The 18,385-nt window shown below is 35.8% G+C and overlaps 1 protein-coding gene across 4 annotated transcripts in view; it reads right to left on the bottom strand.

Moving 5' to 3' along the window:
* Window positions 1–18,385, bottom strand: part of nova1 (NOVA alternative splicing regulator 1) — a 172,040-nt gene that overhangs the window by 6,644 nt on the left and 147,011 nt on the right. For 3 of the 4 annotated variants that reach the window (XM_062968224.1, XM_062968225.1, XM_062968226.1), the window contains one exon: window positions 1–107. This exon is cut by the window's left edge and continues 6,644 nt beyond it. In XM_062968224.1, coding sequence (XP_062824294.1) covers window positions 1–107 — 107 coding nt within the window. Of the gene's footprint in view, window positions 108–17,507; window position 18,385 lie in introns of those variants that run through there. The other variant, XM_062968227.1, reaches the window with a different exon arrangement.

Raw genomic sequence — 18,385 nt, forward strand, 5'->3', positions numbered from 1 at the left:
TGAGAAAGCTGCACCCAAGCCCCTGACTGCTCCATTATAGCCTTGACTGTAGCACCTCCCTTCCCTATTATCAGACCTGCTGTGCTGTTGGGAACTATAATCTTTACCTGTAATTAAAAAAAATACATATGAATAATACTTCTGCTTTGCATATACAACATAGTTAAATAATTTGCTTCCTGAAACAGCCAGAAGAATGGATGTAGATTAAGAGATTTACTTTCAACAAGAAGCCTGAATTAGGAAACCAGTATGATCATCATACTTAATGTTTACATACATTCCAATATAAAATAGAATGTCCTTTGAAATACTTTTTGCATCACCAGAAAAGAACAACAACATAATTCTTTTAGCTTATTTCAGAGAGAAATATTTAGCAAGCTAGTAACATATTTGTAAGGAAAATATTAACATTTCAGAATATTCTTCTTCTTTAAAGTATGCTTTTTCATGTTCAACTTGATCAAACATTAACTTTGGTAATACATGATTTTAATAAAATAAGATAATCTGTATTTAATACAAAATATATAGTAATAAACACTCTAAATATGTATGCATATCAACATTTAAAAAATATGCCAATGGATGTAAGTAAGCTATCTAGTTTGGGGAAGTGCCTGAACATTTCCAACAAATATGCATCAGCATTATTATTATTATTTTTTAAATGGCTACATTCTGGACATTTATAGCTATAAAAAGGATATTATCCAAAAATGTTAGTGCAAAAGAATGGTTTGAAAGAAATAATTAGTTAACCATGCAATTTCTCACGTTTTATCATAGTTATATGATAAAAAGATATTAAAGAAACTCAATTTGAGATTAACTCAAAAAAGAAATTTCTAGCAGAAACCCTCTTGAACATTAGTCCACTTCATCACATGCATACGATGAAGTGGGCTGCAGCCCATGAAAGCTCATGGTATCCGCCATGTACTAGTAGAAAGGCAGGATATAAATCAACCAACCAAAGCTAGTCTCAAATATGCTATTGAATTATTTTATGTCTTTTTATAATGAAATAGACTAAAAACATTCCCACTGACAGTCTTATATTAGCTCAGTGGTTCTCAACCTGGGGTCCCCAGATGTTTTTGGCCTCCAACTCCCAGAAATCCTAACAGCTGGTAAACTGGATAAAGATGGTAAACACCTCTGGGGATCCCAGGTTGAAAACCACTGTAATAGCTAATAAAATAATATTTTATTCCTGGCACTCAATAGTTTGCAATAACTATTCACTGATGTCACTAAAATAACAGTAACATAACAAAACGTCTAAATAGGTACTTTGTACTTGTCACATTAGCTTCATTTTTAATATAAGTGAAAAAGGATTAGGAAGAAATATTTCATCAATCTCATGCACTTTGTTGAATTCTCATATACTTTGGAATATAGAGTTGGCTTGAGAGATATTCCTCCAACAGAGGAGCTTTCTCCAAGAGAGAAAGGTACTTTCCCCAAAGGATAAAGTTTCTCCACTCAGAGAGCCTTCTTTGAATCTAATCTGTTTTTTAAAAGAATTTCAGATCATCTGCATCAGGCACAGTAATAGTAGTCTTTTATTCCAATTTGGGACAAGAGTGGGGCAAAAATTTGTTACATGGATAAATACAGTAGTTACAGCTTTTGTCTTGCTTGCTACACAATATATTGCCACTATTTCAAACCCTGCATCTCAGCAACAGTGTGTAAATATCAAGCATATGAAGTTAATTTGTTGAATAATACCCCCTAACCTTTGGCTATCACCCACTGAAATGATGGCATCTGATTAAATAATGACAAACTTCTATTAGCAGTAGAAGATTCACCCAGAATTATGCAACTGGATTTAGAAAATTCCCCAACCACAGTAAATAATTTAGATTTGTTGTTTTGTAATTCTGTTCTTTATGTTCAATAGTATTACATTAGAACAAAATAACCTAAACTGTAAAAATGCCCTTAACTTGAAAACTGTGATGTATATAACAATTCTTCATATTTTTATACACAATTTCATTGTTCATTTTTTAAAAAAATGAATGTTCTTAGTAGCTGAAAATAAAAATAGTGTCAGCCTTAATAAAGATGGAATCCATATGTGGATTTAGACACAATGATTAATAAAATTTTGCAAAAAACAAAACAAACTAAAACAAACCTCACTGCATGTTAGACACAGCTCTCCAGTTGTATCTCACTGGCTCAATAGTGTCAGATTGGAATTGTAAAAAGCTTTTGGTAATCAGATGATAGTGATGAGTTCAGTGTGTAGGTAAGAACATAGACAGTCTTTTCAGAAAATGTCCTGTACCACCTATTGCCTAGCAAGCAAAAAAAAAGTTTAATAAACTAAATAGGCACATCTCTTTCTTTTTCTTAAAGCGCAGTATGTGAAGCAAGATCTCAATGGGAAAGTCTGAACATGCATCAGTCTCCCACAACCTTATCCCTTTTGTGTAGGGAAACTATCACCATCTTTTTCGGTATAGAAAAGAGATATATGCTTTCCTCCAGTCCCTGAAGATTATCGCTAGCTTATAAAATATAAACAATCATAAAGCTGCAAGATTCTTGACAAACATATATGAAAGCATGAAAAACTTACATTTGGATTACAGCATCAAGAAACCCCATGCCAATATGGGCAATAACTTGGTCATGCAATGTTTTCATTGATTATTTTTCTACAATGTTGGTATGAGACTTTAGTTTATCCCAAGTATGAATTAAGCTTGATGTGGAAAGCCACTTTGTTACCACCTGAGACCCAGAGGGAGACAGAGCATTAAGTTCTGCCTAGATAGAACTCCACTCCAGCTCCCACCTTCCCTGCCACAGAACTCACATTCTTTCTTTGTTCCTTCCCTTGGACGCAGTCAAATAATGGCTGTAGGAGGCCAGAAGCAACTTAGAAGCAGCCAACTAATGTTTCTATAGCTGAACAAACAACTACAGCATAGTGTCTGTGGGATCTCTTGGAAGTCCATGAGGATGAAATCGTCATTGTACATCTGGGTATAGGAATGCAGCTGGACAACTCTTAGCTATTCCTGGCCAATCGTGTCTGTGTTGGGTGGCTACTACGGAAAGGTGAAGAGCTTTGGGTCAGTATGCAAAGGTACTCTCTTCTCTGAAATCACACAAAGCCAGGATATTCATTGGACCACACAGTGTACCTTGCATGAGCAGAATTAATTTCTTACTGTGCAAGAAAGAACACATGACTTCCACAAATTCAGTGGCAACTATGAGTTTAGGTTATGTTTCTACTACAATGTTTTAATTACACTGGGTTGACTTTGAAGAGTCTGGAAATATTAGCTAACATGAAACTCAATGACAAAGGTATAGCATGAAATCTGTGCCAATAATGTATTACATTTATTTGAGTCAAGCCTTAGTTCCAAAGCTTGTCCTGAGATAATCAGAACTTCTGCCTCAAATCACTACTCATACCAAAATTTGGTAGCCACTTACTAGTGACTGGGTTTTTTCAATAGCTGTGTAGAAGTACTACTGCCTGGTCCTTTCATGGCTGTCTTTGAAGAATCAGGAAAAGTTTTTTTACATTTAATCAGGGTTTTAAATTTGTTTTTATATAATTATCTGCTTTTATTCCTACCATCATTTTAAAACAAAATGTTAAAGAGTTTGTGGCCTTGATAGTCATATGTGTATATGAAGAATGTCTTTGCAATGTAGGTTAATCTACCTGATCTAGAGGAATCTGAAGTGTACTTGAACAGATATGAAACCGTTGAGTCTTACACAGTAATCATAGAATCATATCATAGAATAGTAGAGTTGGAAGAGACCTCATGGGCCATCCAGTCCAACCCCCTGCCAAGAAGCAGGAAATTGCATTCAACGCACCCCCGACAGATGGCCATCCAGCCTCTGCTTAAAAGCCTCCAAAGAAGGAGCCCCCACCACAGTCCGGGGGAGAGAGTTCCACTGCCAAACAGCTCTCACAGTGAGGAAGTTCTTCCTGATATTGTGTGCATATTTATATTTAACATTTTTATAAAATATTTTGCAGACTTGTTCAAGTGACTATATCTATTCTGGGCATAATAAGCATGATTTGAACAGACAACAGGGAAGCAACGCTATACTGATACAGTTTTAATATCATTTCTATTTTTCACTTGTTTTTTATTCTGTGGTCTAAAAAGCATTATGCACTTCACACATTAATGTTTCATAGGCTTCAAATTACATTTGCAGGAACGACTGATGTAATCTGAATAGCTTCATTTATGCGTTTCAATTTTTAATAACAATAAATGGAACCGCTTGCACAAAGACATATACAATATGTCACATATTTTTGGTCACAAAAGCTCAGTAGGAACATATAAGAGAACTGGCTACAGCCCACTTAAATACTTAAGGACACATTCTGATGAATAAAAAGAAAAGTGTATTAGTTTAATGCTATACTATCTATATAAAACCTAATATATTTCAATTAGCTCAATACTTTAAATAGAACTCAAGTATATTTTCTGATAAGTGGATTAGATCTCTCACTTGCCAAAGAGAGTTGTGGTATGTGTTCTCTTACTTCAGAAGAATAGAAATGCAAAGTGGCTCCAATAGCATTTATGGTAGACCACTTTACTTAAGACAGTGCAGGAATAATGGATTGACAAGTGTGTGTGTGTGTGTGTGTGTGTGTGTGTGTGTGTGTGTGTGTGTGTTTACACTGTAGAGTTAATTCAATTTGACACCCCTTAGCATGATTCCATAGCATTGAGCCATGGCACACAAAGTGGTCTCAAACTACATTAACGTTACAGTGTTGATTTACCCTAGGCAAGAAGTAATGAGCAATTGCAATTCTTATTCCATGGCCATGGAACTGAAAGTGGTGCTTTGTTTTTTTAAATACGTTTATCTTTCACATTAGTTTTATGGCTGATGTGTGGCACTGTGTCACAAAGTATTTATAAAGAAATGATCTACTGCAATCAAAAAGTAATTGAGCTGAATAGAGATTACAGCAAAAAATTATTTGGCTTATGTTTATTCAAGAAGATAATTTAAAATGCTGTCATTCTTCTATGTTATCACATTCTGCAACTCCATGAATGAAGTCAGTCTAAGGACATAAAAGTATCCTTTAAAATATTATATTAACTAATATTATATTTACTTAGAGCATAACTTGGGTATTCCAATTGAACTTGGCCTAGAAAGGCAGAAGCTGAAAAAAATACAGTGTTCCCTCACTTATTGCTGGGGTTAGGTTCCAGAACCACTTGCAATAAGTGAAAATCCGCAAAGTAGGGACGCTATATTTATTTTAATATTAATACATTATTTTAGTAGTTATACACTATTTTATGTCTTTATCAACCAAAAATTTATCAATCAAAAATTTATGTGTTCATAAATTGCCTCCTTCTCCTCCCGTTGCCGCTTGGGCTCCTTTTTTCTCCCTTCGGCTTCTCCTTCCTCCCTTCCTTAGACTGTAAATTGTAATTTTTATGATTTATAATAGTCTTTTAGAGTTTATTGAGAAACCGCGAAACAGCGAATCCGCGAAAAGTGAACCGTGAAGTAGTGAGGGAACACTGTATAAATTCACTTCTACTGTTCATTGATTAAGTAGAATTAATTTCCTAGTCATATTCTAGATCAGTGGTGGCAAACCTATGGCAGGCAGCACTGTCAAACTTATGCAAACCTATGGCAGGCAGCACTGGTGGCAAACCTATGGCAGGCAGCACTGTCTCCTGGCACGCAAACTGTCACCTGCTCCCCCATTCACTCACTCGCCATTTCACTCCCTGGTCGTTCGCCCACCCCCCAGTTGTTCCTCGCCCACTCGCTTTCTCCCCACTCACTCCCTACTCCCCCCCCCCAACTTGCTTGGGCGCCAGGTTTCTAAAAACTTCGCCATCTCTGCTCTAGATTGTATCATAGTATGAATCAAATTACCACCAACTGAAAAGAAATAGGAAAAAAACAACTCTAAAACTTGAATGCTCATTATTTATCCCTAAGCAACCTCTAATAACGTTAAAGACTACAAACACAGATAACAAACATTGCACATTTCCCATAGCTATGCACCTGCACAGTCATAACACAAGAAATCAGGAATATCAAGACACTTTTTTTGGTTTTCAAATAAGAATTAACAAGCATTATTAATATAAAATTAATAGCACAATTTTTCAGTTACTCTGAAAAGATGCATGATTGCTTCAGATACTTTCATTTTAAAAAATAAAATGTAGACCGCAAGAGTTTCATAGGTATGGTATAGCTAGATCGAACCGGATTTTATTTGGGGTGTTTGTGTGTATGTGTGTTAAGGACTGAACTGATTCACGCTAAGTACATTGCAGAATACATGCCAACAGTGGGAAGGGCCATTTCTCCTCATAGCTAACACATAGACCTAGACATGCTTTTCTACGCCCTATTCATGCAAAGCGTGCCAGTTCCACTTACTCGTTACTGATGAGGGAAAGTGAAGCTAGCATTTTGAAGAGTGCTCCTCAAGCCAGTAGCTGAGGCAAAAGTTGGTCTTTCTACCCTCTCACACTTCTAATCAGTAAACCGAAGGATTGAGCCAAAGGCAAATTACAAGAAGACTGAGCCACATGGAAGCCTATTCTCAATGTCATATATCTTTTTAGGATCAATTTTGATCATCTCTAACTACAGATGCAAAGGCCAAAGGCCTGTGGGAAAAATCAGGAGACAAAGGCTTTCTCCACAATTTTAGACATTTCCAGTAGTCTTGTGCATTTGTATAGGATCACTATCCATTTCTGTTTGTTTCATTCATATGCCATTTTCGTTTTTGAGCGCCGTTTGCGAAAACAGCACCTTTCTGAATGAGCTTTTTCATCCCACATCGAAAAAACCTAATATTTTTGTCACATTGGCAGCAATGGGCGAGCAATCCTATACAAATACTCCTCATCCCCATAGTTTTAGGGCTGCTGCTGTTTCCCCCTTCAATTGGGAAACCTATCTTGTGCCACTGTTGCTGAGGTCTCTTCATCAGAGATCCTTGGCCTGGGGCTGGTGGCCTGCTGGGGCTTGCCCTCCATCGTGTTCGCCGGCTGCCTTGCTTGGCAACTGTGCAGGCACAGAAAGGACCTGGAAGTGCTCCTTACTTGGTGCTTAGCTGCAGGCCCTGGCAGGCCCACACACTTTGGGCCTACACGCCACATGCGCACTCTCTTTCCAAATCCATCGTCTCCAGGAACATGTAACAACTTCCCTCATGAGTACTGTTCTGGAGAGAAGTCCGATAGGAACCATGACTGTGGGGGTGGGGGTGAAAATGAATCTGAGCATGTGGCACTGTAACAGCAATAGCTGGCATTAGATTAGGCAGCTTTTGAATGTGGCCTGACCTTCAAGTGTAGGATTGCATTAATTTTTGCCTCCTTCATAAGAAGTAAAACCTTTTCCTGACTGCAATGAAAGTTTTGAAGCTGAACATATTCAAATATGCTTGAACATATTTCAGAACCACATTGAGTTTTATGCCAGCTTATCACATACATGTATGGTGGGAAGAAAATCTAATTGTATCTGGCATCCACTTTAACTACAAATACAATCTAATTTGTACAGTTAATTAATTTGGCTGAAGTTCTCTGACATAGACAAGTAGAGTATTGAAGGACCATGAGTACCAGGATATGACAACCAGAAACAGAGATCCCTGTGGGATGCAGTCATAACTCATCACATGGGTTGTTGGATATGGGTTGTCATCATTCAGATCCCAGTGCTGCAGAAGTCCTTCATTTGGTATGGCTGCCTTATTTTTAAGATTAATTTTAGGGGCATTTGTAGTTGTGGCAATGGTTATGTGACCATGTAAATATGAAACATTTATGAAGTCTAAACTTAAAACTTAAAATAACCAAATAAAAAACAAGGAATTGCTAATAATTTGTTCTAAATTAATAAATAACGTTAACAAAGCCACACAGGAGAATTGTTTTTTGAGCATTACCCTTTAAAAAAGAAGTTAATATTACGATAGAACTAAATCAATTTAGCAAAAAAATGTAGTATTGATCTGTCTAGAATAGTAAGAATAAAATGACATAAACAATGTAGCACAGAATAAATAAAGATTGCTTCTCTATCACTGACCCTGCATCTAGTGGAGAAGCCTATGAGAAACAGAAAAGAGGGAGAAATGAAGATTAACCATCAACAAGCACTTTTATGAAATTGCCTGGGCTTCAGAGACAATTCAGACAAGGCAGAATAAAGTGTAACATTAGTTCCCCTTTAAAAATTCCTACAAACTTTTTAGATTTTTCTACAGTAACAGATTGTCACTAATAAATTATTTTCTTTTTAATTTTCATAAAACCACAGCACTGGTACTTGACATGGGCCCCATCCATGCTGACACTATAATTTGGCTTCAAGTCATCTCGAAACTCTTGAGGACCACAAAATGTATGCCACCAATGCGCTGTAGTGTGCATTTAAAGGTATATAGCACATTAAAATCAGCACAAAGTCAGAGTTTAGCCAAGTAATGCGCTTCAGCAAATATCAGTCTATCCTAGATCTAGGGTGACATCAGCTCTGCAAAATGCAGAGCACATTGTAGAACACCTGTCCCTGCTGAAGCACCAAAATCGGGGCTGCCAAAAAGCGTCCATAGTCCATAGTCTGCAACAGAAAATAAAATGCTGAAATACAATTTTATAAAATAAACTTTTAAAAACTTATTCTATTCCACCCTGTTAAACTTTAGGGCTTAATTTTCAGAGGCTCCGAGGAACAAGTGGGACTGCTCTATCTGCCTGCAATTCTATGCACATTTGCTAGGAGCAAGGCCAAGCAAATTAATCTGGAGTCATTTCTTGGTAAGGATTTATTCACAATTTCCTAATTTTTTCATGATATGCAGAATCAAATTTTATGAAATCTATACAGTGTCAAGGTATGATCAAAGTAAAAGGGAGACTTTAGCCTTCCATTGCAGAATGAGGTGCTCACCTTTTCAACCATAGCTGCCATTGCATGCATGGAAGGAATTACTCTCTTTCAGAGGGATCAGCTTCTTAGCTTAGGGGAGCATGTTTACAGAAGTCCCTTGTGTGACATAGAACACCTTTAATCATTCTATGCTGGTATGCAACCTATGGTGTGGCTTCAGGGTTCTCAGGTATAAATTGCAATAATGCACTTTATTTGGGGCAGCACTTGAAAAATGTGCCATAATTGTCAGTTAATACAGAATATGTTGACTTGGGTACTGAATGAAACATGAAATTATGTTATCTTTTCAAGGACTCTCAAATTCTCGGCCAAATTCAAAGCGTTGGAATTGACCCTCAAAGCTCTTCAAAACATGAAAAACAGTATCTGAAAAATGGCCCTGCTATGACTGTTCTTGCACATTAATTTTAGGAGTATAATACCACGGTAACAATGCTGTAATTATGACCTGTGTGGTGGCTACTTTGGTATCCTTTTAAAACTAGAAAATTACTTTATGTCTTTTCATCCCCAGTATTTATGTATCTATAGATTTATTTTAAGTAGTTATTATTTTTAGTCATTCTTCTAATGTCTGTTTTAATAGCTGCTCATTGTAACTGATTGTTGTTATTAAATTATTGTTTAGCTGTTGTTTTAATCTGGATTTTACAAATTAAGCAATGTGAAAACAACATTGTTTTCCTGAAAATGCAATAATTTGGCTATGAGTTTGACATAAATAAAATTTTTCGTACTTCACTCTGAATAATTTGGCATTTTGCGATAAGCTGAAATGTATGTCCATTATTCATATTGCACAGAATCTCAATAGAAATTAATACTTGGCATGGAAATGTGTTAAGGGTGATGTCTTCGGAATGATTAGATGCCAATTAAAAGTATGGATAACTAAAGGGGAAGGGGAACAGACTTTAAAGTAAACGAAAAACACCAATGTAGCAACGTAGTTATGAAGTCTGTAATTTTGATCTATAAACAGAACAGCACATGCTATGATTCATGAGGGTCATGTGCAAATAGACAAGCAAAATAATTTTCCTTGGGAATACTGAATTGCTTTCTTCATTTGAATCTATAAAGTTTCAAGTTAACAAATTCAGGCTAGGAAATGAGCATATATGCAGGCTAGAAGATAGGAGGGGCTATTTCAAGAATTCTGTAGTGAATCCAAACTTCACATCACAAATAAAAGGCAAATTTTAGGGCGGTGTTTCTATTTTTTTTTCTGGGTTATTTTGATTTGGTTTCAAGATCACCGCATAACTGAATCTCAGTAGCTAGCTATGTGGCATGATGATGAAACCATCATCATGCCACATCATGCCACACCATGCCACCCTCTTATCACTCCTGACTAATTGACTAAAAACTCTCATAACCAAATGAGGGGAAACTTACATTTTTTTCATTCTTTGATGGAATAATGAAGAATTACATCCCCATTCCCAACAGAAGGATTCTTGTGTATTTTTAGTCAAATTGCATTTGCAGCTCTGTCACCTTCCCTTTTTTAATATTTGTTTTTTGTTTTAAAAAGGCTATAAACAGTATTAGCAAAAAAGACAAAGCAAAATATATACAAAATATATACAGATAATGATGTCTAGAACTCCAACAAAATTTATGAATAAGGTAATAGATGGTCAAAAAATGGAAGCTTCTTTAGTCATGCAAAAAGTAGACATATTTAAATAAATGAAAACTAATTAGTCAAGACTAAGTCTAATCTCAATTATTTCTGTAGATATGCTATAAACATTAATAAATTTTAGTCCACCCAAATTTGAGGTATTCATAAAAGATTTGGAAGATAGCACATAAACTTTGACTGCAAATTTATATAGAAAGCATGACTTGCTTATAGGTCAAAAACAAAATCTCAAACTATAAATTATTTAGAGATTAAATACTCATAAATCAACTGACAACATAAAGTCATCAGTATTGCTCTCAGATACAAGTATATTAATTTAGACACTTAATATTTCTGACAGCAGAGTTTTATCCCAGTAAATGAGATCATATTTCAAATCAAAATGTTAACAACAAAATATGTCAAAACTTCCAAAAAGTAATTTCACTAATTACATATAGTTTTCCCAAACAGTCCCTTTTGGCAATAACTTATAACATAATTTATAACAGAATAGTAATGATAGTGATATAATGCAATCATTCCTTTAGCAGCTAAGTTGCAACTATTTAATCACTTATATAGTTACAGAATGCATATAGCATCACTAGGTATGTGTGGATTCTACCACAAACCAAAGCTATTCTCCTCCCATTCTAGAAAAATATGAATGAGAAGCAACTACAGTGGAACCTCCACTTAAGAACGTTATAACTTAAGAGCATTTTGAGTTAAGAGCTGCTGCTCGGCTGGGTTTTGATTTAACATAACAGCAGCATTTTGAGTAAAGAGCTCGTGCCAGAGGGAGCACTAGCGTGAGAGTACAGGGTTTTAGGGCTTCAAGGGAGCAGCCTTTGTGCCTCATGCTCTTGTACACTCTGAGAAACTGCTGTCCGCTTTACTTTGAGGAACTTTGGGTTAGTTGATTATGTGTGGTTTTTATACTTGGTATGTTTGGCTTCATGAAGAGAGGGAGGGAGGGAGAGCAAGAGAGGGAGGCAGGCTGGAATGAGTACAGTATGAAGAAAAGGATGCTTCTGCCTTTTCAATTTGTGCTTTGTGCTTCCTTGCACAAGTTTGTGCTTCTACCATTTTAAAGCTGATCTTCCTTTTTTATTGTTCCATGTGAATGCATATTTATACATTATTTGTTATTTAAAAAATACATTTTCTTATTTAAAAACACACGTAACAAAAATTACGGTGGGGTTTGGAAAGTAGTTCCCCAAGGTTGAAAATAGTTCTATTGCAGTAACACAGATGGAATGACCATGAAGAAACTTGGAGTGATGGTTCTTCAAATAATTTATTCACAATAAAATACTTATTGTAAGCAAAGGAGTTGTTTTGTGTCAGTTCACAAGGACTCCTGGTTAGCTACTGCTAAACTTTGAATAGGGTTCTGGCAGCCCCTAATATAAAGTCTCAGTACCAGAATGAAAGTTCCTAGTTTTCCTTTCAATTGAATTTCTGTTAGTAACCTTGGACTGCCTTTCACTATGTCTTTTACTTAATCCTTGCTTACTATGTGTTGACTGTTGGACTATATGCTTGTTAATTGTACAAGATACTGAGAATGCTGTTAGCCCAGGATGGCTCTGTACTAAATAATACCCCCCCCCCTTCAAGCCTTTGCCTCCCTTCAAACAGAACGCCAACTAATAGTGTATCCTGAAATTTATGACAATGAAAGGATTCCTAAATTTTCTGGGGACACCTTAAACTCGTTATGTAGTCATGACATGAACAAGCCTATCTTCATGAAAGCTGTGCAGATTTGGGTGATTTGCCAAGGAGCTCTGATCAATGAAACAACTGGATGTTGGCAAGAGTGCTGGTAGTACAGCTAAGAGTGTGTCACTCCCACATGGCAGAAGTAAAAAAAGTTTATCAATTATGTCCTGGGTGAGCTGCCCTACCATTTTTCCCCAGGAAATTACTGCACAGTTTACAGATGGTCCATGAAGGGAAACAGAAAAGCTCTCAAAATTGCTCTGATGGTTTTTCAAAACACTGTTGAGATTAAAATAATTTACAACCCTACCAAAGTGATCTCTGCAAGTGTTGCTGTGGACAGAGGTTGTGGGATCAATTTCAAATCTTGAAGCATGGGGACACTGACAGGATGCTTCTTAGGTTTAGTCTCATTGTTGCTGGTGAAATCTTCGTGGATCCAGTAAGTAGTAAGTGGTTGTTACTGAAGTCCACTATGCTAATCACTTGGATTTACTATACCTGATAGATATTTTCCCAATCATTAGTTGCAGCTGAACCTGATATGTAAAGGTTTTGCGATCACTAATCAAACCTCTTTCTCTTAATCTCAGGTCAATCTCACAATGATGTTTACTTTTAACAAGAGTGAGAATTGTATGGTTCTTCATATTGCTTAATTGCCATTCCCAGTATTTCTCATCATTCACTAAGCTGGCTAGGGCTACTGGAAGCTGAAGGCCACAAATATTGGAGGGACAAAAGTTTTCTTGTTATTTTTTGCCTTCTAGTTGTTTCTGACCTATGGCAACCCTAGGGGAAACCTATTACACTGTTTTGTTTGCTTTATTTGTTCAGAAGAGCTTTGCCATTGCCTTCCTCTGTGGCTGAGAGTGTGATTTGGTCACAATCATCCAGAGTTGCAGTCCAACACTCAACCCACTACACCACATTCTTAAATGAATAGCTCTGGGTGGGCCTGCATTTCAATGTCATCGTCATAGACACATTTAACATCCCACTTTTATTGTATTAAATATTTTGGCTTTAGTTCTCCATAGAGCATTCCCTTGTCAGTGGGATGTGTTGTTGTTGTTGTTGTTGTGTGCCTTATTCTGACATAGCGGTCATATAGCAAACATATCATGAGGTTTTTGTGGCTGGATGTGTTCGGAGCAGGGGTGAGGAAGGAGAAGGGAAAAGGAAAAAGTTTGGTAACTATGGTTAAAGAAAATTATTTCAGCTTATCGGTACTGAGGCCAAATAGATGGTGCAGCAACAACAGATTTAAAAATTACTGTCACATACTGCAATGTTAGACATTTATGTAGCATTGAATAATACCAAGAAAGTGATCTTTGATGAGGACCCGAATTGAGCACATAGACATATTTGCACATATTGACAACATTTGTAGACATGTCTTTTCAGAAGAAGTTTTGAACAACATATTAAGATAGAATGCTCCAGTGCTACACTGAAGGGTTGTCAGAAGCAAACTGCTCAAGAGGTTCTACAAATTGAAATTGAAGGTACAACTGTTTTTGAAAGGAAAGTGAAATATTGACAATAATTTGTAGACTCTTCAAAATAATCATAGCTTTGCTAAAATTATGTTGCTGAATATATTTTATTACTGAGTAATTTTCATTGGAAAAGGAAAGTTATTTTCTATTTTTTTATTTATATGATAACGAGCAAGGATGACTGAAAATTCTGTTCCAATCAATTTTTGGTTTAACTTGCATTTTAAACTTTCTTCACCATGTAGAAGAAACTGAAATGAACAGAACATCCTATCTATGCATAATGCTTTGAGTGTGTGACTTCTTAAAATCTCGGGTCAGGATTCCTATTCAACCATGTTGGAGCTAAATTACAAATGTCCCCCTCTCCCCTTTTTCTTGTCAGATTCCTCATCTTTTACAGCTAGAAGACATGAATCTAATACTATTTATGTTTCTGTGAAGTGATTATCTGCTCCAGCAGTGTGGGCATGAGCCAACGGAGTCTCTTTCCGTTTATTTGTTGCACATCATTAATTATGAACAATTTAAAGCTTCCTAACATCAGGGCTGCTAATGTTTTTTTTCCTTGGCAGAGTCTCAAACACAAGAAACATGCAATTAGATGTGTTAAATCCCAGGTTATTAATACCTATAAAAAAGAAGCTGAATAATTTATTTAAATGATAATCAGAAGGGTCCATGTTTCTCTCATGCCACAAATTCTTTTTCACAGAAGCATAACAAGACTCTGATGCTTGATTAATGTAGGTAACGTAGTTTTGATTATTTTTTATTGCAGCAAGTAGCTTGGCGGAAAAGGCAATTTATTACAAATAGAAAAGAGACTTCATTATGCCATGAGATTGGGTGAAGAAAACTTTCAATAACCTTTCATTGTGTAAGTGCTTTTTCATATTGTAGCTGCCTAAGTCCAAATGCAGAGATTCCATACTATACATATTTACACCAAATTAAATCTCAATTTTTAACTAGTGGAGTAGGTCCTTGGCATCTGCTGGGGTTTGGCCCAGAACTTCCCATGAATACTAAAGTCTGTGGGTGCTCAAGTCCTATTATAAGCACTAGTACAGTAAAATGGTGTCCCTTATATAAAATGGTAAAAATCAAGATTCGCCATTTGGCATTTTTAAAAATTCTTTCAAAAGTATGCTGAGTTGAATCCAGAATGCAAAACCTGTGGATGTGGAGGGCCAATGTATCAAAAACATTTCAGATATTTGTTGAAACATGACTCCTAACATTTCAAGACCTTCATAAAAAGAATTACTTCACAACAATGGCTACAGATTGAATGTTTTAAAAAGAAAAATCTCCACATTTCTGTGCAATATCTTCATGTTTCTGAAGTAGTTTGTTCAGTCTTTAGAAAGTTTAATTTAACAAAGCAAGTTTCATTAAGAATGCATTAGTATAACAGAGTATACATGGGAAATTATTTGCTGATAATAATAATAGTTTTCAGCTATTAAATCCATCTATGTTATATGTATTTCCATAGCATTATATACATTGTAGACAAGTATTTTTAAGAGTGAGAATGCCAAAATAGCCATCTTAAAATACAGTCTTACACTACATTAAGTGTCGCACAGAATGTTTAGCCCATAAGATAGAACTCATTTCAGGGCCTATTTGATAACGGCAAAAAATCACAATGGCAATATAATCAATTTTAAGACTTCCAAATCACAAAGGGCTTTCTACTCTTTAAAGAAGTTGGAGGAATTCTGGATGGCTCATTGTGATCAGTTTGTAAAGCTTTCTGAAAATAAATATTAGGCATAAAATGATGTAGCACCTAAAAGCATGTATCAGATTAAACCTTAGCTTGTTGTTCGTTTATAGCTGCTTAGCTGCCAAGGCATTTCTCAATTTAAAATGAATGGTAAAAAAGTGCTATCTGATTATTTAAAAGATTTGGAGGTATGGGTAAAGCATCACCAGAAGTGGTGGTAAATTGGCAGGAGATAACATGACCTGGGGTAATACAGAGGAACTGATTTGGTAGTAAATTTAGAAGAGATAAGAGAAAATACTTCATGCAGTGCGTCATTAATTTACAGAATTCACTGCCAAATGTGGTTAGAGCTGCTGATTTAAATGGCTTTCGAAAAGGAATTAATGAAGGATAAATCTACCAGCAGCTATTTCCTCATGATACCTTATGGATTCAGAGGCAGTATGCAACTAATTACCAGTTGCTATTGCTATGGTAAAAAGGCACAGGACAGTTATAGCTTTTAAGAACTGTTTGCTGGCCTCTTTGGAAGATCTGATTTGCCACTGTGGAGATGGATCTTTATTGGTTCCTTTTATGCCTGTACCATTTATTGTGTGATTTATTTAATTCACATTTTAAGAGATTAAACATTTATTTTATACAAGAAAAATGTGCAGTATGATGACAAGTAAGTATTATTAAGACCCTTCATAGCTGCATATTAGACTCAAAATCCAGAAACTGTTTTGACGAGTACTAGGTACAGAATTGCACGGCATTTGAATAAATAAAAATGTCTTCATTTGGAATATCCACAGCTACTAGTATTTCCCTCAGATCTACATATGAACCAACAATTCTCACTTAACAAAGCATCTTGGAATGAAGTTTTTAAAAGGCTTTTGGTCACACAGGTCTACAAGCTGGTTGTCCCCCCCCCTTTTTTTTTTTGTGGGGCGGGGAGGAAGGTGGAAAGGAAAAGTGGTTATCTGTGGCAATGGTTAACCCCTTGTGTTAAGATTTTCAGTGACTCTGCTTGAGTCCTCTTTCAAAGGATCCTTGGAGAACTTTGCCCACATAAATTGCTACAATGATATATTGTATGAAAAAAAAGTATATGAAGCTGGGAGCTGCAATTTAAAAAATACCCAATATTTTCCTACTGTATGCTTCGGAAATAAATGATAATGAAAATAAATAAAAGTGAACTGAATGGAGAATACCCTTTTTTATTTCAGCAGCTTATCGGACTCCCAAGATTTTAGAGAAGGAAACAGACAAAAACTGTTTTATATGCTGGAAAGCTGGATGCTTCATAAACCTAAATCTTTTTTACTGTTCTCAAGGGAAAAAAATAGATAGTTAAGTACCATGGTCCTATGCAAAATGGGGAAAAATAATTTTCTCTCACATGTGGAAGGCTCATATTATCAGCTGTTCAACAAAGCCCTTTGCTGTTTAGTGGTTATTATCACATGAAAGTGAAGACCTCCTTTGGATCGTACCAATGTCCACCTAAGCCAGTGGTTCCCAACCTGGGTTCCCCAGATGTTTTTGGCCCACAATTCCTAGAAATCCTAGCCAGTTTACCAGCTGGTAGGATTTCTGGGAGTTGAAGGCCAAAAACACCTGGGGATCCCTAAAGCAGTGGTGACAAACTTGTGGCCCTCCAGGTATTTTGGACTTGAGTTCCCAGAATTTTTTACCACGGGATAAGTTGGTTAGGGCTAACCTATTTCTGGTAAGATGTGTTAATATGAAACTTATTAGTAGGATGTGAAAACTGTGGTTATTTTGTGCTTACAAGTATCACTACTTTTTAATACTGTGCATATGAGTAAGTGACTGCTAACTGTTCAATTAAAATGTTTTGATATTTTAAATCAAGTTTTTGTCAGCCCCAAAATTAATATACGGAAATATTTATTATGAAGAAATTATTACTGTAATATTACAAAGCCATTTAAAGTTCAGGTGAAAATATTAAGGGTTGGACTTACAAGACCATGAGTGGAAAGGAAATCATAATTTCCTGCAAATACACACACTTCTCTGAGAACTATAATGGGCTGGTTCAATGAACTGTTTACTTGAAGAATACATTTTTTGGTTTAGTTTCATATTTCTCATATGTGACACATATGAGTACTGAGCAAAATACAACTTCTGATTGTGGAAGAACACAGTGGCCACAATTCATTTTATTCTTATTAGAATTCTGAGTATGTCAATAGAATGACAAGTACAAAATTTATGATCTTGCTCTTTTCTTACTCAGAAAAAATGGGATTTCAACATATCTGGATGATAAAATACTTATTCATCCCAAAGACATTGCCATTTGGTTAAGAAGCAAAACTATTACGTAAGATCTACAAGAAAAGAAAGTCATATGGGAATCTTCTTTATAAACAAATGAAATTGACATTTTGAATCTTAGACTGAGCTGAAAAACTGAAAAACCTAAAAAACTGAGCTGAATCATAACTGCCTTTAAAGTCCTCCTCCCTGTCCTCAGATGTATATACTGACACGACAGTTAAATAACTAATTCTATTGTCCTTTATTAATGAAGTTTACAGTGCATTATACAAAAACATAATTTGTCTTCCAATACTTGTAAGAAACATGATAACATATACAGGACCCAAAGAGCTGCATAACAAATGTTATATACATTCTAGTGGTTTAGAACCACCCTTTTCTGTCAACCACGCTATGAATTTCTTGAAGTGTCATAGCCAATTTTTCAACCTCGAACTCAATTCACTCAAGAGGAACCGC

This window comes from Anolis carolinensis, chromosome 1 (genome assembly GCF_035594765.1).
Source record: "Anolis carolinensis isolate JA03-04 chromosome 1, rAnoCar3.1.pri, whole genome shotgun sequence".
In the NCBI taxonomy this organism is placed as follows: domain Eukaryota; kingdom Metazoa; phylum Chordata; class Lepidosauria; order Squamata; family Dactyloidae; genus Anolis; species Anolis carolinensis.